Raw genomic sequence first — 22,050 nt, forward strand, 5'->3', positions numbered from 1 at the left:
TTACCGGCTGCGTTACACCCGTCTTAAGGAAAATAGAGGACTATATTATAGGATGTTACCAGAGGATAAGGATATCACAGAACATTAATTGTAATGCAATTAATGTACATATGGAGTACTAAAGATGCGTAAAACAACGATCATGATGTTTTGATTCATTACTATGCATTAATGAAATGGAAATAGGCCATCATTGTGAGTTTTTCAGATTATGCCATCTCTTTTTTTGAGAAAAATCTCATCTAACATCTAACGCAGAGTTACTTCACAGAATTATACATTTTGAAACACTGAGAACAGAGTCAACGTTATTAAAAAGATTATAGTACGAACAGTTGCGCGTGTAGCTGTTTTTTGCAAGGAACGCATGTGGTGGGGCGGAACGTAATCGAAAAAACGGTCAACTTTTTGGAAAAAAAAGATACATTCAGGAAAAAGTAGCCAAAATAGACGAGAAAAACACTTTGTACTACACACATAGAAGCAAAGTTTGTAAAATAGGTGAGAATGGAAAAACACTTGAAAAAAATCTCTATTTGTTTTATGCACATTTTCTTTTCCTTGTCACTCTCAAAGAAGAGAAGTGCTATTAGAACACAATTTGCTGGCTCAATATGATCACCTTGATCACCTTGATTCCCGTTGATCTTCGAAATGGTCGAGCGGGCGTCAGTAATTCTTCCATAAGTTCCAGTCGCGCGCCAGAGTAGCCCAGTGGTTCCTCCTTTCGCGTGGGACACGAAGAGCATCATAATTTTCTTTGAAGGAATTCGTGAAGAAATCTGACCTTCGGGTCGGCGATCTTCCTGTAACGCGCTTAATATCGCGGGGAACCCAGTCGCTCACGGCTCTGCTCCAACGGTTGTCGTTAAAGCGCATCACGTGTCCAGCCCACCTTATCTTACTTTCCTTGGCAAACGCGGCAGCGTATCTAATTTTCGATTGCTAACCTAAGAGAGAACTTCGGATCCCGTCCCTCACTTGCGTGAAACTGGATACTCCTAGCATCACTCTCTCAATTCCCAATGACGCTCACCGCGTTTTCTTCCTGCTTGCGAAATGCCCAGGTTTCCGAAGCATAGGTCAAAACAGGAAGTACGGTGCTGTTGAAGAGGTGAGCACGGAGCCGGGTGTTTCTGGTCTTCTTCACTACATCCTCGTTGCTCTTATACGCTCTCCAAGGCGCTCGTCTCCTCCTGCCCAGCTGGGGGTCAGGTCGTCATCACGTTCAATTCCCAACTCAGGTAAACGTAGCCGGTGCATTCGGACATGCTCGTTCCGTTGAGCGTGAATGGGGCATCCCATCCGTTCCGCATGAATATCGTCTTTTGCAGATTCAGCTGAAGACTGTATCCACATGTTTCGTCGAATCCGGTCAGCATTCGTTCCGCTTGACTAATGTTAGGTGTAATCAAAATGATGCCATCAGCAAAGCGCAAATGGAGTAGCTGGTGTGCTGATCAACCTTCATTCCCATGTCTTCCCATTCCAGCTTTCGCATTGCGTTCTCGAGAGTGGCTGTGAATATTTTAGGTGAAATTGCCTCACTCTGTTGGACCCATCTCGTCACGTCGACGATGATCTTCTTGTAGAATGGCGAAATTCCAATCGTGAAGTGTGTAGTCGTGCTGTACAACTCTCGAAGTACCTTATGTGCTGAGTAGGCACGCCTTGGTTGTCCAAGGTTTCCGCGACCACTTCCGTCTCAACTGAGTCGAAGGCCTTTTTCAAGTCGATGAAGGTGAGACAGAGCGGCATTTTGTACTCTCACGATACTTCTATGAGTTTCGAAACAGTGCGAATGTGGTCAATCGTGCCGAATACCAACCCTGCTTGCTCGCATGGCTGTCCTTCATCCAAGACTTTTTCAATCCTACTAAGGATCACTCTTGTAAAGAGCTTGTAGATGACGGACAGTGAGCAGATTGGGCGATATTTGCCGATGTCATATGGATCTCCCTTTTTATACAACAACACGGTCTTGCTGGTCTTCCACTGTTTAGGAACCTTGCATTCCGAAAGGTAAAGAGCCTCGCCAGGGTGTAGATGAGTACCGGCGGAAGGTTATTCAGTTGTTCTGGTTTTATTCTGGTGGGACCGGGTGCCGTACGATTCCTTACCTACATGATAGCATGTCGTATTTCAGACGGGAGAATTCTGGAATGACATGTCTGTCTTCCTTCAGATGGTGAGGAGGCAAGTGGACATGGCTGTCGAAGAGATCAGAGTAGAAGTCATAGATGATTTTCTCCATCCCCTTCTCGATGCAATGGTTGTTCCCTTCGGGTTCCGGAGAGCAGTCATCCTCGTCTTGCGACTGGCGAAGTCTCGACGGGCATAGCAGATGCTTTTCCCCGCCTCTGCAGCTTCAGCCAGCACTTCTACTCTTCTCTCTTTAAGGTCTTCCTTTATCGCCTCTCTGCAAAGCCTTGCGAGCTCGGACGTGAGTTCTTGGTTCCCTGCGGCTCGTGTTGCTCCACGCTGGCGTATCAGCTGAAGATTTTCAAGAGACAGGCGTCTCTTGGTGTTTTTAAAACTCTCAGCCTTCTTCGCGCAGTGAAGGTGTTCAACGAGCCGGTCATATTCCTCGTCGATGTTGTCCATTGCGGAATCTTTCCAAAAGCCGGCTAGAGTAGCGAAGAGATCCCAGTTAATGATAGTTCTAGGATTTCTCCCTCTGAACTTGGCGGCTTTCTCTGCTCTCCTTGTGAAGGAAAATCTTCCTCGGATGAGGCGATGGTCCGATCCCGTATAGAACTTCGGTACAACAGCGACGTCCGTCAGGCAGAACCTTTTATTGACGATGATGTGGTCTATTTTATTACGGTACCCTCCACCGGGTGACTCCTACGTCCAGCGTAGAGAGGAGGGCTTCTGGGATTGCAAGTTCCCATGGATGGTCTTAGTCTTAGTTAATTTCTCGTTCTTCTAACTGTGTTTCATTTCGCTTTGAGCGCACTATAGTCATATGTGGAGTACTTAATTTCAGAGTGGACATGAAAATTTCAAGTAAAACGTTTAAGGGACGACGTAAACATTCAACATAAACAAAGACACAAAGAAAAACTCCCTCCACCTTAGATTAGTTAACTACCTGAATTAACATCGTATTTATATCCCGTCCTTTTTTCCTATGTTTAAGATTTGACCCATGCGAACACACAGAAATGAATAAACAACAAAAAAGCAGAGACAGTGAGAGATTAGTGGATAAATTAGAAGAATGAGAACTTTGAGGACAGTTTTACGTACGGTTCTCCACTTTTTCCCGTTATGTTACTATCGTTCCTCATCTTTTACAGTTTCCTTGCAAAACTACTGAACACGCAGTTGAAAGACTTAAGGGTACCAAAGAATAAAGCTATATTACCGGCGTAGTTCTAAGCAACTCGCTTCTGTAAAAAAAAATTATCTGTTCCCTTTCTCTATACATTGTACGTCATTTGCTTTTCATATTTATACGTGTATTTACTCATCTTTGTCCGTGAAAACAGTACTTCTGTTTTCTTCATAAAAATTGAGATAGGTTAACTATTAGAATAAAGTGAAAGTGACTTTGAAGTGTGACAAAGATCAAATTGAACTAGAATTCTTCTAAAAAGAAAATTACTGAAAATATTTCATCACCACACCATCGCCTTACGTGTATTAGATGAGGGTCCTAAAACCGTCTCATTTTTTACCAACGCACGCGTTGTTTCGTCCTGCATTGGAGTGAAACAAGCATTTTTTTGGCTTTGGTTAGTTGATGTTTTTTTTTTCAATTTTGGAAGAAAAAAAATTGGAACACCTTCGGTATGGTTAAAGAAAAACTACAACAGAAATCGAAGATGGCCATGATTACTAGGTTTAAGTATGACCACGAGCAGGAAATTCCCGAACAACCTCCTTAATTAGAAAAAAAACTGTTATTTCAGAAGTTATGGATATAATCAGGGCGGGTGTAGCGTAGCGGTTAGAGGTTCCGCTTCCTGCGCGATCGATCCGAGGTTCAATCTGCCTCGGTGCTCACCAAGCCTTTCATCTCTCCGGGGTCTAAATGGGTATAAGACTTGTCTGGAAGGATAAAAACACTGACTTGACACATCGGCTAGCCACCGCAAGTCATTGTATAGGCCAGATACACGTTCGTAAACCTCAAGCGATTCTGAATTGAAGTGAGCGTGAGGGCGCATCCCATGCGGATTGATTAACGCCAGAAACTTTATCCTTTATCCTTCATGGATATAATCACAGAACGACAAGTGATTTCACGCTAGATCTCATAAGAATCAAGAAACTGCTTGCGCTCGCAAGTGCTCTGAGTACATCTCAGTCACAGTTGACTCAAAAGCATTCCGGCAGCGTTCCGGCAAGCTATTTTCTACAACGAGTTCGATTGGAGCGCGCCAGCCTTGTGCACGCGCCGCATCTTCCGTGCCGTTTTTACGGCAATTAGGAAGAAATGGACGGAATCATCCTCGTCTCCATAATCTACGACCCCGCGTAGGAACTCTCCAGCTGACATCCGTACCACCCCAGATTGGTGGGGTGATGCCTTTAACCGGGACGATGATTACGTCGTGACGCAATTGCTCGCATTTTCGAAACGGTGTATCGTCCTAGCTTCCTGACGTTCTTTACGAAATGGAAAGTTATTGCCAAAATTTCCACGTTCCTACTAGGGATTTGACCTATGCGAATGTGCATTGGCGATGTGTTGTTGTACTGAACACCAAGTCTTTGCAATATTTTGATAAGATCCATCACGTAACTGCGTCAGTTGCGTGGCTCTTACGTAATCAGAACACAGACTCATGATCTGATAAGAACTGATTGCAACCAGAAGCAGGTAGTAATGGCATACGCTGCTCTATTGCATTTCATACTTTACCATAACCTTAGTTTCAATGTGGTTCATGTTCCTTAGGACCCTTCAGATAGAATAACCACTTTAATTATTTGTACGATTAATTCTCTAGCTCCAACATCCTCTGATAGTCTCGAGCATAACTCACCCAACTATCTCGATCTTCAGCAAAAGTCCGCACATAATCCGTCCATTTGTCGCCGTTCAACATTCTGCGTCTCGTGTACCTATTGGCACCGAGCATCCTTCCTTCAGCTTACATTTTAGGAACATTTTTGAAACAGATTGCATCTTTCAGATGAAGCAAAATCTGTAACGAACTACAAGATAAAACTCAATGGTCTTCGAAATTTTCCTGTGGATACTACGAATGTCTAAGACAGAGCAAAGTGAAATTTAAGGGTATGTCGCAGTGAGGGACCGGGTATGGCGCAGTCGGTAGAGGGAGGGGTTCGGTTGTGACTGCACCATTGATAGTTTGAAGTCGGTCTACTGCCATCCAAACCTTTCATTCCTCCGGGATCGATAAATTGGTGCCAGACCTACTTGGAAAGATAAAAACATTGACTTAGTGGATCGGCTCGCCGTCGGAAGGTTATTGTTTGAGCTAGACACGCGTTCGTGAACCTCAAATGATCCTGAATTGACGCATGAATGCATCCTAACCAAATTGACTAACGTGAGAAACACTTTATGATGAACACTTCCGCGAAACTTCAATTCTTTTCCTTTTTTTTCTTTTTTTTTCCTCTGCGAAACGCAAAGCCATACCAATATCTGGCTGATGTGACGCAAAAGAACGTTCTAAAGCACTTCCAAGTACATTGTTGGATTTGTACCGTTTGCACTTTACCACAAATGCAACTGGATCGTTTTCTGCTGAATAAAAAGGCTTGAAGGTTTGTAGACGATCGGTTCTTCCTGTTTTTTGCTTCTGCTCTTATTTGATTTTGCACATAATTCTATTCACGATTACATTTTTTCGTCAATTTCTCAGAGTTTTTTTAAACTTTACTCTTTTGACTTTAGGTTATTCAGTGAGTTCTTACCATTCTTTGACCACTACCTCTTTTCTGTAGTATCCTGGCTGTCAGTTTCTTTGAACTTTTTTTCCTTGAGAGGCAGTATGCTTTATTGGTGACTTGTCCATGTGTTCACACCCTACCTGTACGAGAATTTTCCATATCTACAGGACACGTCACACCAGCTTCCTACTTCCCCGAAAGAAACTAAAACATTTGATTCAATCCTTCTGTACAAGCATTGCAGCAGTAGATCAAAATCAGGTAAGAGATTCTGCTTGCTCTCAGAGTTTCTTGTACAGTTGTCTCCTGTACAGTTTTCTAGAATCAAGCATCGCAAATCCCGCATCCACTTCCAAACTTTTTAATAGTTCTGTCCAACTTGCACTTAAATGAAACCGAACATATTTCAACCATTTATACAATAAACATCGTACAAAATCAATTTCCCGTATCCTAACATGGAAGTGAAAACCGCTGAAAATAGCATTTGAGCTGAATATTGAACACGGAACAAAATGCCCATTTAAAAAGAGCAAAGATAGCACGTTGACCTAATTTAAAACCGTACAGTTCAAGTCCGTTATGAGAGAAGAAAAAACTGAAATAAATACATAACCAACAACCACCATGGATAACCTTTGAGGCAGTCCTATAATTAGAAACGTCTCACTAAGTAAGACAAATAAATAAATAAATAGGTAATTAATAAATAACGAAAATACAACTAAATTCACAACTACACGCACTCATTACACGTACGTTTGAATGGTCTACATGAACAGTACTTCTCAACAAATAATTAAAGGGGTCAGTTCGACGTGAGCTGTGCGTCCTAAACACGATAATAACACGGTTTACCTAAACTCTGAAATTGTTGGTGTTCCCCAGAATGAAGAAAGTGAGTTCAGTTGAGCAATACGGGTCATTATTTCCGAGTCATGGCCACCATTGCGGAGAAGAGCTAACGACTCCTCGAAGGACCCAGCAGAGGCAATTGTCGTTGGCGCAGGCGAAGTACTAGCGTTCGCTGGCACTTGCGATGCTGGAACTGGCGCCTCTGCAACCAGGTGCGGTGGAGGACTTCCCGGAGACACCTCCACTTGGGACGCGGAGGAAGATGAAGCAGTACTTGGTTTCAATGCGACTGGCGCTGGTAGATCAGTTTTTGTGCGGTTCTAAACAATTCGAGTAAAGTAATCTAATAATTCCTTAGTCTAACACTAAAATAAGAACACGAGACTTAGGTTCCTTACTGTCAGCGTAAAATTGGGCTCATCCTCTTTCATGTAATATTATTGTCTGTAATATTATTACATATTACAGACGTTCAATTATACGAACCTGTCGTTCAACATCACTAGCATTGGATTTCCCATCCGTCTTCGAAGGAATCTGTGCTTGCTGCAGCGTCGCCATTTGCGGTGCCAAAGGTGTCATCAGACCGTATGCAGGTTGTTGTTGAAGCAACATTCGTTGCTGCAACCCCATCATGCTCTATAATGGAACATATTCATAGAATATCACTAAAAGAAGCATAGAAATAATTTCACAACTTACCAAAATATTCAGCATCGACGGCTGCGGTCTCGGAATTCCAAGAGAGGATAGACCTGCAGCCAAGTTGATGTTCTCTTTCTGCTGGTTCAACAGTGATGCCATGATCTAAAACAGCAAACTGTGCGAACAAGAACACTTCTATAAAGCAACTATCGCTAGAAAAAAATGCTGCATCATTTCAAAAACAAAAGGAGAAAAGGAGAAACAGACCTGTTGTTGTTGCAACGCGATCGCAACATTTGCCATGGCGTTTGGTTGCGCCAAAGAAATCTGTGAATAATAATGGGATAGTAAATCCTGAAGCAATAAAATATAAGATAGCACCAACATACCTGGGCAGGAAAAGCGTTCATCATAGAGCCTACTGTACTTGCTGATGAAGGCGAATTTGATCCAGTCATTGGTGACGATTGAGCTGTTACCGGTGAGGACACGCTTTGTGATGACGGAACTGGCGAGTCAAGCTTACTTCGCTTCCCTGCCGGTGACGGCGCTAAATTGTCTCATTTCATAATGAGGAAAATAAAATTTCAGAAGATGAGATGGACAGTACCTCCACACGAAGACCTTTTCAATTTAGCTGACACCTTTCTGAACATCTCAGGGGAAACTTCGTGGTTAAGGTGTTCATCGTGAAGTGTGGTAATTTTTAGTAGCTGAAACAAAGACTATAGCCGTCAACTCTAAATTCCAAAAATAAAACGTGCAAAAATTCAAGAAAATAAATCCGACAGAGCAGAGACCGAAAGAAAAAACATATCAAACAAACAACGAACAAGATTCACCTGCTCACTAAAACTGTAGTTTAGTCGTAGCATAGCACGACACCCTGATGGTAAATAGTGTTGATTAGGTCGTTTTCCAATACCTAGAATGATTTATAATTACAGCGTTAAAAAAACCTCTAAAGAAAACTACAGTAATCTTCCCGCTTCTATCAGAATGCAAAAAAATGATTGGATTGAGTGTGCTTCATACCAGCTTTAAAGTAGTGGAATCCTTAGTTTTGTTTTACACAATGGTTCCAGGAAGATGCATTCCTAGGCAAAAGGCCACAAACTCTCGTTATCTCTCTACTAAGTCACCCCTTGACACAAATCTCCCTTGGGCGAGTCTGTTATAGAACAATCGAACCGCATAGTGCACACAGCTGTGTCGCGCATTATGGTTTATTGCTATCTTCGGACGCAATTTTTTTCTCCTAGCGCAGCTCCAAAAACGCTTAGCACAATATCGAACAAACGGCGAGCGGCAGTAAATCGTGTGCTATGTCTTCGAAACAACCAGCTACCCAACAGTGAGGCGGACACGAGTCTGTCAGCTGGTAATAGCATCTGTCTATGCTAATTGTGGGTTACCGTGCAATGTACAACGCAGATTATAGAGAGATCGACGTGCATAGAACACAATTCGCACAGCTGTCTGCGCAGCAGTTCTTTAGCTGGGATTCGGAATTTCTGGACCTAATAGTGGCTGATGACGTTCCACAACTGCCAAGGAGTAATTGTCTACTCAACATAACAGATCTTTACTGCGCTTCTTGGCACAATATAAAGGAAATAGATGAAATAATCCCTTCAAAGTACGCATTCTTCTCGCCAAGACAGTGTCGGAAATTCGGAACAAGAAAGAGGGAACAAACCCAGAGAAAATACAACAGTAAGCAGACTTCATGCTTCAGACGAGACTGTAATCTTTACCATCTTCCAAAAATGAGTATATTCATTTTGTATGTTTATTTCTTACTATTAGCTTATATATTTACAATTGTTTTAAAATCAACCCTGCACTGACTTAGCAATTACTATTTCAGAACCCTAGAAAAGCAAATCCAGCTACATGCGGAATAGAACGCCAATAAAGCTGCAACTGAATTTTACTACACAACAAGATATATCCCTATAAGGGTTGGGAGTACCAACCTTAGATCCACTACTCTGGTATGAAAAAAGCTTATGGAATATAGAGCGGAGCAGATAACTTCTACCACACCATCACTACTCTAACTTCATCACTCTAGCATCTGAAACTTCCAACCTTATCATAATGAGAGAAAAATTTTTTGTAATGACGACGTCATAATACGGTAGCGGTTTCCCTTTCTCATATGCGCAAAATTTCTGCATTACCTTTGACCTTGTACGGCAGCTCTACCGGGGCAAATTTGCGGTTACAGGTGGAACAGTTTTTTGGTAACAGAAAACGGCATCCAGTCGCGCCACATGTTCTCCACCCTCAGCGCCCCTTCACCTAATTACACATGCGGACATGTCCATTTCAACGTCTCGGGGACGGCAACCGAGCGACAGATGGGTGAATGTGTCAAGTTGGAACAATTCTATGCAATCACCACAGGTGATGTTGTGAAAATAGAGTGAAATAACTGAAATGTTTACCTCGCATTCTTGGTTCACCGTAATGTGCGCAATGGAAGACAACGTAGCGATATTTAAAGCGATGATTTACGGTGCCATCCGGTTCCCTCAAAGTTTCCGATGATGCAACTCGGAAAGGATGCAAGCATTCCCTTTTCCATGCTTCAAAAGCTTCGTCGAATTCCGCATAACTAAAATAGCATCGTTAGTGAAATGGTTGCTGGTAAACTGATGAATGTATGTTTCAAATGGAAGAAAATTCAAAGAATAGAGTGCTCCTAAGTCGTTGCAGAATCTTTGAAATTCTAAACATAAAGATGTAGCGAAGTGTGATTTTCCATCCCCCATCAAAATTAGCCAAACTTGAAACGTCACGCATCGTGTTATGTATAAGAACGCTAGAAACCATGTCCCATAATCAAGCTTTATCTCTATATGAACGGCTTTCATGGGTCGTTACCTCACTAATATTTGGTTTTGGTCAGCTTTTTATCTTCTCTATAACGAGTCACAGACTTGATATGAGTGTCTAAAGCAAATGTAAATGTTTCAGAAAACCCTCGCCTCGAAAATCGTGCATCGTGTGTTATCACTGGATGACTCCCACTCTCTACATTTGCTTGCACATTCGGATAGATCGGTTTAGGAGCCAGCGGTGCTACCACTGCATCCGGTGCTGTCGTGGTTGCAGACTGATACGCAGATTGAGAAGCTTCAGAGAAGGACGTCGATAACGATGGAATTTCGTTACTAGGACCGCTATTTGCAAGCACTTCAGATGCTAGTGCCAGAGCACCTGCGATGGACGGTGCGCCATCTTTCGGAGAAACTGGAAAAAAGAGGCTTGACCTACAGAACCCAGAGGAAATTTGAAAAAATTCTGCTAAAAGCGTACTAGGCTTGAGGTCAACGAAAGTAGGTACAGGAGCTCGAACAGCATTCACATCAGTTTCGGAAAATGAGTGCGATGCAGTACTCGTTGATGCAACAGAAGCTGTTGAAGAGTGTGGGATGTCCTGAAGGAAGCTTATACGGTTTCAAACTTTGTTTGTTTGCAAAAGTAGCTCGGCAGGTAAGCATAGTAGCGGTTCGATCAAAAAGGAGATTGGATAGCAAAAGGTCAGCAGACGTTCTTGAGCTCATCATGTCGTGACAAATGAGCCTACACTTCTACAAACATTGTATTGAAAAAGTACTAAACGCATACCACGTGTAGCTCTTCTAGATGACTTGGACTGCAGCTACTACTGCATCCGCTGCTGCTTCCGGTACTGTTACTCCACGCGTCGTAGTGTGCTTTTTTAGAGGGGACGTGCTAAAGAGAAAAGTTGAAGCGCACAGCTCAGTAAGCAAGCGTTTCAAATTCGAACATACCACAAAGTCTGGGAATCCGTACATTTCCACTCCAAAATTTTGATTTGGTTTTCCAGCCGCCATTGTCTGAAAGTCTAATTTTAATTGATAGTGTATTCACAACATACAATGTTTAAAGTATGAAATCATCTATGCGAAACGCAAATTAAAGTTCGTTCTGAAGGAATCATTCAACAAAAAACAACAAGGGCGCATGACTGCAGATGGAAGCTCAAGACCGAGTCCCGTAAGCTCTTATGACATACATTCGAGGCATTTCCACAAATGTTTAATTCAAATATGCCCAGTGATCCTGTGCAACCAAAAAAGAGAATGCAGATACGAGTTGGAAAAAAGGAGGTTGGCTAGAAGGATTGAGAATGATGGGTTACGCAATGCGACCCAGCCACGACCCGGCTGTGCAGAAAACAACTCGGGCCTCTGATGCCCGACCTCTCACACCCACCCACACTGTCCCACCTCTGCCAATAGCATGACACGGGAAGATACTAGAAGATCGAGGATTGTGAGGAAGATTTACCTCAGCATATGGAAGATGTCTCCCTTCTCTTCTTCAACTGATTTTTCTTTAAAGAAAAATAATAGTAGTCGGTGAGAATACATGTATAAAGAATTCTTAGAGAGGAAGGTAGACGCTTACACGGCTGCGGTTGCCCATGTATGGAACGTTCCATATGAACGTCGAAAATGATAATTGACAAAAAAAAGCATCAGAAAATGATTACAAATACTGTGGCCTTATTACTACAACATTAAACATTCAACAAGGGGTTCTTCTTATCAGAGTGCCAACTCAAACATATCTTGAACTGAAAACCTTGAATGCTGAAGCTTAAGTGACACAACGAAAAAGAAAACAGGTAAAGACAAGCCTAGGGTGGGTAGACGGCTGCGACTGACCCCGCTAGTCCAAATCTGTCCCATCCTTCAAAATAGCCTCTGGATCAGTTCCGCCCATGCTATCGGCATTTTGGCGCCCAAAACTGCCGACGACGCTGTATGGTTTTGCGGTAGCCGATTGGGAACAAGTCATAGATATGCCAAGCATATACGATATCGAGTCAATTAGAGAGGTACCTAGCGGTTGCCAATGGCAGTATGTCACAGCCGATGCATGAAAAAGGTCACTTGGACAGGTCGTAGGTCGACAGCACTAAGACAAAACGGTATTTCGACATATAAAGGGCGAGTGGATAGAGGTTCAGCTCAACCCATTAATAATTCCCGTGTCTCTCCCTTTTAAACAGCACGGCAACAGGAGCAGTTCTAAAAGGTCCTTACGACTCCCATATGTCGCGCGCACATTAATACCGTAACCGCAAAGCATGCCCCAGCACCGTATGCGAACAGAAAAAGATCGACGCATGAAATAACGTTATGCAGAATTCCTCGCGCGGGAAAAACTTTGTTAATTGCTAGGATTTCTTTGCGGTTTATACTGGGAAATGGTGATGAGTTGAACAAATTCACTAATCACCTATGATATCGAACACCGTAACCTTCATGGGTGATTTCTAGAGTTAGAAAAGTGAAACTGAAATAAGAAAGGATAAAACATTTCGAAACCTCGGTTATTCAACCAAAAACAAGGAGTCAAGCCTTGATCCCTCAAACTAAATCATTCATCATCAGCGATGCTTCAACGTTTGAAAACAGGGTGGTAGCTTAGATGTGAATAATCCGAAAGAAGAATGGTGCGATAGAACTTAGGCTAAGAAAAGGTCTATCTTTTCATTTTCCGGCTTTTTAGCAAGATAAAGTGAGCACTGAAGGGCAAAACTTGCTAACACCGAGCATGTAGGGACATTCTTCTCATATTAAACTACAGGATATCGTTGATTTGCTAATATCTTCAGCTCATTCTTCGTAGCTAACTTAAGCTGCAGCAGGCTTACCTGCTAATTTTGATGTACGTAGTCACTTGTAACCTTGTATTAGTTGATGGAGACGTGAGTAGCCCTCAGAAATTGCGTCAACAATACATAGATGACTGTCTGGATATGTGCTGAGTGCTTTATGCCTCTATTCTCTTTTAGGGGTGGAGCACCGGCTGGTCAGAGCTAAGCAGAGAGCATGCCGATAGAGAGGTTCTCAATGAAGGCGGTACAAACCAGGCCATGCGATCGCAGTAGACAGTGTGAGGAATAGAGGGAACAGAGTGAGGGTCAGCCCGAGACCATCTGCCGGGATATGCAAATTGCAGACAGCGGCAGAAGCCGAAAAAAATTGCTCCCCCGATCTGACTGTAAGTGCACGATGCAAAAGAAGAACCCGCTTTGAAAGGATTGACCTGCTCAAAGATACGAACTACTTTACTACAACTCTAGTCCTCAGCACCTCAAACTAACAAACTTCTCTTTCCCCCGAGTTAGTAGGAAACTTTAGGCAACAAATGAGAACTCGCAATATTGCACTAAAAGGGAGTGTTTCCAGAGAAAACGTACATTTATGAAGACTATAACAAGATCGTTTTTTATTGCTGAAAATGTCGATTTATCAATTTCTTCCAGGTAATCAAATGACCTATGTCAGCTTCAAAATACAGCTCTTTTACCAAAGAATTCTAGGATTCTAAATACCAGTCCTTTCTAACATTTTAACAAAGGATTCTAGGATTTTAAATACCAATACCTTATCAGTAAAACCAATATTACTACTTTTTTATATTATAAACTTTGCAAGGCTATTTTCAAGAAAAAGAAGATGGGAATGCTTAAATCTAAAATAGTACTATAATATTTTACTTCGAAAATGCCTTTAACTGCTCGCAATTTTTTTCTGAAACAATCACACTACATCTTCGAATTAATTCTGAACGCTTTGAAACAAGCAAAAATTAAACTTAATATTAGTTCTTTTTGCTCAGAACTCACGCAAAATTTTATCCTACCAATCACATATTCAAAAACTGTCTGCAAAACTTGAAACATCAATAATCTATGGAAAATAAATATTTGGAAATGAGCGTCCATTTCTAAGAATAAGGAGCGTTTCCTTTGAAGACTCCACAAAATGAGCAACTTGCGCAAATTTGATTGTTTCAAGCATCGAAAATATGCATTCACTCATTAACGCAAGACAACTATAAGGTATCCTAACTGCTAGCCATACCACTGAAGAGTAGGATACAGTTTGAAGTTTTTTTTTTCAAATCTAAGCCTAATTAAATTTGAACTAACTGAAGAGCATACTGTAAAACGAAAGCTCACATCTTTCTTGTTGTAACTCAAGAAACAGGAACAAGTTAGAGAACGAAGATACAACAACTATGTAAATTGATAGCTTCTAAATAAAATCAAAAAAAAAGCGAAGTGTTTCAGCAGAGCAGCTTTGTTGGAAAAGGATTTTTTTAAAATTGCCGATTTTTATGAGTGGACACGATGCTCCTAAAACGATTCCCCTTCGCTTTCTTCCTCTTCTCATTCCTTATAGTATAGTAGCTCGTGTGATAATCAGAAATTAATTTAAAAAAATCAGCAAATTAATTTGAAAAATAATGAAATAGATTTTACCGATGAACATTGACTCTGATTGGCGAAGAAGTGTATTTCATTGCATTTGCTGTTATGGAGTCACTTATGTGTACATGGGTTCTTAACAGTAACTCGCTGGGAGGCGCTCAGGAGGCCTTCTGATGCGCACCCTAACTCGCTCCCTCCTAGAGATTTCCAAAACAAAGATATACTGTTGGATTTCTTTGATTGTCGAAAGTCATCCATTAGCCTCCGCCTACAAGAACCGAAACTGTAGGCGCCCACAATCGCATCAACTCTGCGGCAAATCAGCTCAGCTCGACCTCTGTTAGAACCTAAAGGGTCAGCCGTACATTATGTAACCACCACCAACTATCGATTGGGTCAGATTGGTGGCACTCCGGTAAACAACGATCATAGATTACGGTCACTGACACAAGAAACCAACAGCCATCGAGGAGAACTTGCTTTGATTCTAGCGATGGCGGGCTGACAGTGTTTATGAATAAGTGAAGTGGTAGAAACAGTAGAGGCATAACAACGGGTGCAAGAAAATCTCGTATAACCGATGGAACAATTACCTTGAAGAATTCTGGACTTTATTCGAAGAAGATCACCTACCTAGCAGTGGGGGAAACGGAGAACAAACGGATGGATGCGGTAGCGACGATGAGTAATGCGTGCAGTTTTTCAAGATGCCATATTGTGGAAGACAAAGAAAGGTGGTAAAAAGTGGATCTATGCGCATACTGCCAGCGCAATCCTAAGCATCCTATCGACTAATAGGAAATCAAGAATGAGAAATTTTTCTGAGGTACGGGTAGAACGAAACAAAAATTCAACTCCAATAACTTGCGAAAGAAAGGAACAGTGAGAGGTTAACGGAACGTAATAAAAAGCGCCTAGGAAGCATGCTGAATCTGAGAATAAACGATACATTTCAAAATTTCATTGGACTATCATTCTACTCGTCAACTGTGATTGCGACATTCTCATAGACAAACTGTGGCTACTTGTCAGCCTATTCGTCAACACTTCCTAAACCGAAGAATTAGGGAAATGTATGCAGAAAGGCGCTGTTATTGAGAACACTAGCTTTTCTACTTCTCAAATTAAAACATCCTTTTCTTTCTAACAAACGACTCTAAATATCTAAGGTAATATCTAGAAGTTGAAAATTTAAATTCGTTACTTATTTAATGTGAATTAAAGCCTCAAGTGATGGTTATGTTTTAGATCTTGTCGGTCGGGATGCAGTGTTGATAAAAAAAATCCTAGCGACTAGAAAACATTGGCTAAGCGGGTGTTTTATCATTCAACATATGAAAATATATATTCAACCTTTTCCTTGCTGTGTACTTGCATACTGCAGACTTGTCATTTTTCTAAAAACAGCATGAAGAAAATTGTAGGTCAAATGAGTAGCTTTAATAAACTGAAATTAATAAATTATAAAAATATTAGCGCGGAGAAGTACTACGGCTAGAGATAACTTTATGTAAAGCTTGCGTGAGGTGCCGACGTTCCATAGTGAAGGAACATGAACACATTTCTACACATATATGTATGTATTGCGTGATATGCATACAACAGGAAGATGTTATGTCTTTCAAGTGAATATAGATAGATGCCAGGTTTACCATGTGAGTAAACCTCGGCAACCTATCTCCGAGAACTCGAGTGAAAGTGCTTCCTCCACGATTGAAAAAGGAGGAATTTTAGTCATTTTTATTCAGCTACTAAAATATCCCACGTCTTATCCTCGTTAATTACGTTCTTTAAATGCTGCTATGAGTTCATAAAGTTGGAGTTGGATGGAAAAAGATCACTTTCTCCTTCTCAATTTCTGTTATTAAAATCTTTAAAAAAACAGTCGCATTAAAAATGGAGTTTTCAAGTGTAAGTTGAACTTCAATTTCTACATAAAGAGTAACTAACTCTTCGTACACTTCAGTGAACTGAAGGTCCATTTCCACACCTACAACCTAAACTGAAGTCGACTAAATGAAAACTGGTTCAGCTCCGGTTAAAACGAATAGTTTTTCGCTCGAAATGTTAGATGCTACAAGAGTGAAAACAGAGATCATCTTTAATTCAAATGATCGAGAAAACACTTGAACGATATCTAAGGATGAAACCCAGTAACAGACCAATCATCGCCTACATACTAATGTTCTGATCGCTTTCAGAAATATTAGCACGTACAGCAATATTAACTGTACGTCTACCATGCGTCGTTGCTAATATTTCATGCCCAGCTAAACTTCAAACAAATCGCATTTGCTGTTGACACTTCTGAAATCTCGCAGATCCAGTTCTTGTGCAGTGGCCTATATCACACAGAGAGAAGACCATGACACTACTGAACAATGCTGGCGTCTGCAACAGGCAGCTTCGTTTTGCAGCTGCTCCCTGTAATCCCATAGAATCGATAATCCTTCACGGTTCGCGCCCTTTCTCGAAATGAGCGCGCCTATCTCGGAGGGTTCCGCACACCGCTACAGTGCTGGGGTACTGTATCGTACGTCTGTGGACCGCTGTCTGTCAGCGCAGTGATTTACGCATCGCTGCGATTATGACGATCAACAGCTGATTGCAATTTATGCTCGACATGCATTCGATTGCACATGTTCAACAGTGGCCTAATCAATTATTCCAATAGACGCTCCTTATTCGAAGCCATAAAATCTGACAGCCTCCAAATTTCTCCTACACAAATCCTACAATTTCTTTAGCTCTACAGTACTGGTACAGCGCTAAAAACACAATGGATAAAACTTCTGTTCAAAGTCTTCGGTTGCAGCATTTTCTCCTCACATCAGGTTAACGTTATTAGAAGGCAAGAAATCCAAAATCTGCTTTCACCAAACGAATGCACACAAAGAAGCCCTCCCCCCCTCTTCATCCCCCTTCATTTGAGCTACAGCGAAAAAAAAAGAAGAGCTACGTAAGTAGATCAAGTTTTTTTTAAACAATATCTTTCCCTTCCCATCAATGTTAAGGACTCTTGAATAGTACATCCATCAGATGTGTACACAATGGAAGACGCAAAGTTAAAGGAAACGTCCGTAACACGGACTCAAACGTCACAGTTTTTTTTTAACAATATCTTTCCGTGTGATGAGGCGGCACTGAATATCTTACCTTAACACAATAGTCTAACGAGATGTCTGTTATGGAGAAAAAGAAAGAACAGGAAAAAAACGGTCCACACATACAAAAGTACGGGAAGCTGAAACGACCGGCAGCGATCGTCAACTTTGGTGCGCTTCCCACGAAACCGAATATTTTGCTGATACGACTTAAGTCTCACATACCAACTATACTCTAACACTACACGGTAAGAAGCTGCTGAATGCTGTTGAGTTTGAGACTATCTGCCATTTCAAAACACCTACAACAATGCTAATAGGATGATCCACAGATGCACTTTGTGAATTGAGAGTTTCAAAAAAAAAGAACTTGCTGCGGAACAGTACTAAAAACATCGGTAGAAAGTTTGAAAGAACAATAGTCGGGAGTTTCGATGTCCTCTACTATATCTACAGCGAGACAAAAGCATATCAAAATGACATTATTTATGGCGCAATTTGGCGTAAACGGTCGAAAGAGCACGATGGACGATAGGTACGCGATCATTTGGCAGCGGTTGAAAAATTCTGTATCGAGAGCAAGGAACTGTGCCATTCACACATTGCATCTCAAACTGGGCCATTTCGACCGTACTGCAATTCATCTTATGTCCACCTTTCCGAAACAATCAACTAATTCTTACCCTTCGGAATTAGATGAAACGAACTGGAAATTAAGAGAACGAATCAAATTAAGAAAACCAAATGAACTTCAATCATGTTAATTGAATAAATTATTGATTAAATTAAAACATAAAAATTTAAACTAGAGTACACACTCAAGATTCATTCTCGACAATATTCTTAACAAAAAAGCTTGGTTCGTTTATGCGAAGATGGAATTAAATAATTATCCAGAGCGTGCCAACTGCTGAATCCTAAGTTTCCTTTAGAGCAAAAACTAGAGACTTCTGCACCATGTATGTATGCATAAGCCAGCAAGGGTGACAGCATCGCTGAATGTTGCTGGGCATTCTTTGGGGCTTCAAGTAAGTTATTCCGCGAATACGGCTGACCATCAGTCATAATGGTCTAACGACCAAATTGAAAACCTCAAATGAAGTTTGTAACAACTATCGTTCAATTACCCCGAATATCGGGAGGTGGTAAGGAATACAGGAAATGAAATTCAAATGCCACTGACACCTGTGAGAACACTCTGCACCAAGAAAACAGTCCACAGCCCCTTCGTTCAAGAGAGTTACACATCCAATTTTCGAAAGAATATAATTGCTTGTAACAAAGGTAGAACTAAAAATTTATATTGTGTTCTTAAACTTAGTCAACACATTTCTCCACAACCAAATCAAGGCTGTTTGAAATCTGCTGTGCATTTCAGCATAGCATAACCAATGCACAATCTCAGCGGGTGACACCACCCGTCCCAAGACGTGATTTTGCATTCATCACCGTCACTGTCAGATCCAGTTTCCGAAAACTGATAGCATAGCAATTGAAGTGCATCATGTATAGTCATTTCCACTCTTCTACTCAGATAACAGAAGCATTTAAAGACACGCTTGAGAAAACATTAAATGTTAGGTTCTTTTATGGCCTTTTCTTCTTTTACTGAAAGTGTGAAACAGTCATCCCCGCCCACCGAAAATCCAGGGACCTGAGGCATCAAGAGCAGAGAAGGGTAACAATTTCAAACAAAACAGCTCTTTCTTCTCGTTAGGTTGAAGAAAAGAAACGCTTGAGGTGGAGCCAGCGGTGGAAATACTCGTCGGGGAAAATTTCTACAGCTTAGAGCAATGAAATACATTTTCATGGCATCATTACAGTTACAGTTAGATTAATGGATTAAACAACGCTTCTGCTGCTCCTGATGCTACCCGCAGAATGGTTCTGTTGGGGATGCTCAGCGTTCCTGCTTTGATGCTCGTACAAACAATCTTGAACCCCAGGTACTATTAAGGAGAACGTACACAGAAAATTTAAACGAACGCTGGTGTTAACTTAACTTAATGTAATCCTTAACCATTGTGCAAGAAGAAATATGATAGAGGGAAAAGACTAGAACAATCCTTTGCTTGTGCTCTTAACAATAAAGAAATTGTGATTAGATCAAAGCCTACATACACTTCGGAATAACTTGCTAAGTCAAAACGGAAGTCGAATGCGAACATTTTAGCCATCCAAAGTTAAAGGTTTTTGCGCACACGCTATTCTTCCGCAAAAACCTTTAACTTTAACTAATTCAACTAAACTAAGATCCACTGGCACCCGAAGAAGATCGTGACGTGCAAAAAACTGAACCTTGTTTAACATTTGATTCAAAAATATAAGAGAGAACAAGGATGAACAGTAAAACAACGAATTAGGCGACGATAAATCCACCCACCAAATTCCACTTTTCTTAGGATCGCCTAACACTTCACGTTTTCCGCTTGTCGACAATGTTTCACGCACTGCTTCGTCTTCTTACCATCAATCACAGTAGTTGTCAGTGCACTAAATGTTGCACGGTTACGAGGAAAAAAAAGACTTCTGAAAATTGCTGGAGAAGAAAAAGAAAAAGAAAACAAATGGGGAAATGTTAAGAAGATCACCAAAACGCTGGTCGAGTTGGCAAAAACTAAGACACGCTACAGATCGCTATGTGGGAATTTCCCGATACTTCGTATGCTCTTTGAACTCGTTCCAACTGGTCATATCGAGTTCATGAACTCGAAAATAGGATTTTACTCCGGAAAATTCACAAGATATAACGAAATTACAATTCTATTCCGGAAAATTTACGGGACATAACATGTAAAGCAACTCTAGTCGGGTCATGATCCCCATTGGCGCCAACCGGCTGGTCACAACGGTCACAAAAGCGACCAAATGATCTATTTTGTGTGAAACAACAGAAAATTAAGGAACATGCAGAAACGAGCCAAAACGAAATCGAACACCGTGCGATTACCTTACGTTGTCGTCGCGCTGCGTATCTACCGTGGTGGCCCATTTCTAACGCGAATAGTTATGATCTGAAAGCATCACATCAGTTGGCGTCTGAAAGCAATAAATGATAAAGGAATACCAAGTGTAGTTACTAACATTATACCCGGGAAAGAACAAAAAAAGCTTAGCCGGAACACCTAATCACCAAACCTCCTGCTCAAGATTGATTGGCATCCTGTATTTTCCAAGTGGGACCAATCGTTGGCAACAATGAGTGATTGGAGCGTGAGTGTGCTCACTCGTTGGCTAACGTCAGGAAAGCACACACAAATGAAACCATTCTTCGTTGTTTTGTGAATATTTGTTTCACTGATAGACCAGGAATTAAATAGTGCTTTAGTCACAATCATGGTGTGGCCATCATAACAAGCAAGCAACCAAAACGACAAATAAATTTGAGAGATCCCCCTATCACTGACCACTAAAGATTTGCAGTGGCAGCAAGGCTCACGAAAGCAGCAGTTGAATAAATTCACAAAAATGCACAAACGCTTTTTCAAGGTCTCATGCAAGATTTTGCTCTCATCCATTAGCGCATATGGTCGAGTCAAAACGACATGAATCACGAGTGTAGTTGCTGTGCATCTGCGTACGCGCTCGAAACGGCGCGGTATGGGAAGCAGTTGGAGCCGAGGTGGGACCGTCGCAAACTGCAGCGATGGGTGGTGTCTGCGGGGGTTTCACCGCGCTGCTCGTCGCTTCGCTCCACCAACGCGCGTCGAGAGAAGCCGCATACGCAATTGCGACATGCTTCATGTCGTTTTGACTCTACTATATTTTTCACATTATGGTATAACATGAGTACTGTAACTGTACACATTAGGTAGGTACAAAGCAAGTGTTGAACTTAGTAACTGGACGCAATAGGCAGAGTTTTTGAACTTTCAGATACGAAACTGGCCTTCTCAAGTAGCCTGGAGGACATGTTCAGTGAAAGTGGCATGATGTTTGGTGCAATTGCGGAGGCGCCTGCACACGAAGCGGCGCAGTTGTACGTATCGATTGGGGTCGAAGAAGGACCCTCACTAGCACCACTCATAGCCGAAGCTAGCGATGGTCCCACCCCGACACCCATTGCTACGCACCACCGCGTCGCTTTGAGCGCACCCGCTTACGCAACTGCACCGAGCTTCATTTCGTTTTTACAAAATTGTATTGCGCTGCAGTGAGTCTTTAGAAGTTTTTAACCATAATCGTTAAGAAAATAAAGAGATTCACATTAAGCAAAGCGTGAACTGAAGAATGATGTTCCAAGTTAATCAATGGTGAATTCATTGCTTCTTAGGAGATCTATTGTGTACAATTTCATTTCTATAA

At 41.5% G+C, this 22,050-nt stretch overlaps 3 protein-coding genes across 5 annotated transcripts; all 3 read right to left on the reverse strand.

Annotated features, from left to right (window-relative positions):
• Nucleotides 1-1,149: 1,149 nt before the first annotated feature.
• Nucleotides 1,150-1,758, reverse strand: RB195_011308 (uncharacterized protein; the record flags this gene model as incomplete). Its single annotated transcript, XM_064192657.1, has 2 exons — nucleotides 1,150-1,390; nucleotides 1,649-1,758. The coding sequence occupies 2 exons, from the start codon at nucleotides 1,756-1,758 to the stop codon at nucleotides 1,150-1,152; spliced, it is 351 nt and encodes a 116-aa protein (XP_064050240.1).
• Nucleotides 1,759-2,181: 423 nt separating this feature from the next.
• Nucleotides 2,182-5,093, reverse strand: RB195_011309 (uncharacterized protein; the record flags this gene model as incomplete). 2 transcript variants are annotated; one of them, XM_064192659.1, is made up of 2 exons in its annotated part: nucleotides 2,182-2,847; nucleotides 4,998-5,093. In XM_064192659.1, 2 exons carry the CDS (start codon nucleotides 5,091-5,093, stop codon nucleotides 2,182-2,184), a joined length of 762 nt encoding a protein of 253 aa, XP_064050241.1. The 2 variants fall into 2 exon arrangements, with proteins under 2 accessions (XP_064050241.1, XP_064050242.1); XM_064192658.1 differs by lacking the exon at nucleotides 4,998-5,093 and having other exon boundaries at nucleotides 2,182-2,604.
• A 1,635-nt stretch (nucleotides 5,094-6,728) lies between these two features.
• Nucleotides 6,729-20,907, reverse strand: RB195_011310 (uncharacterized protein; the record flags this gene model as incomplete). Of its 2 annotated transcripts, XM_064192661.1 has the most annotated exons (17): nucleotides 6,729-7,049; nucleotides 7,216-7,368; nucleotides 7,432-7,536; nucleotides 7,642-7,701; nucleotides 7,764-7,924; nucleotides 7,985-8,087; nucleotides 8,217-8,299; nucleotides 9,828-9,997; nucleotides 10,371-10,635; nucleotides 10,702-10,822; nucleotides 11,014-11,121; nucleotides 11,181-11,246; nucleotides 20,129-20,142; nucleotides 20,213-20,238; nucleotides 20,337-20,362; nucleotides 20,745-20,759; nucleotides 20,884-20,907. In XM_064192661.1, 17 exons carry the CDS (start codon nucleotides 20,905-20,907, stop codon nucleotides 6,729-6,731), a joined length of 1,821 nt encoding a protein of 606 aa, XP_064050243.1. The 2 variants fall into 2 exon arrangements, with proteins under 2 accessions (XP_064050243.1, XP_064050244.1); XM_064192660.1 differs by lacking the exons at nucleotides 20,129-20,142; nucleotides 20,213-20,238; nucleotides 20,337-20,362; nucleotides 20,745-20,759; nucleotides 20,884-20,907 and having other exon boundaries at nucleotides 11,181-11,243.
• Nucleotides 20,908-22,050: the final 1,143 nt, after the last annotated feature.

Source organism: Necator americanus, chromosome III (genome assembly GCF_031761385.1).
Source record: "Necator americanus strain Aroian chromosome III, whole genome shotgun sequence".
NCBI lineage: Eukaryota > Metazoa > Nematoda > Chromadorea > Rhabditida > Ancylostomatidae > Necator > Necator americanus.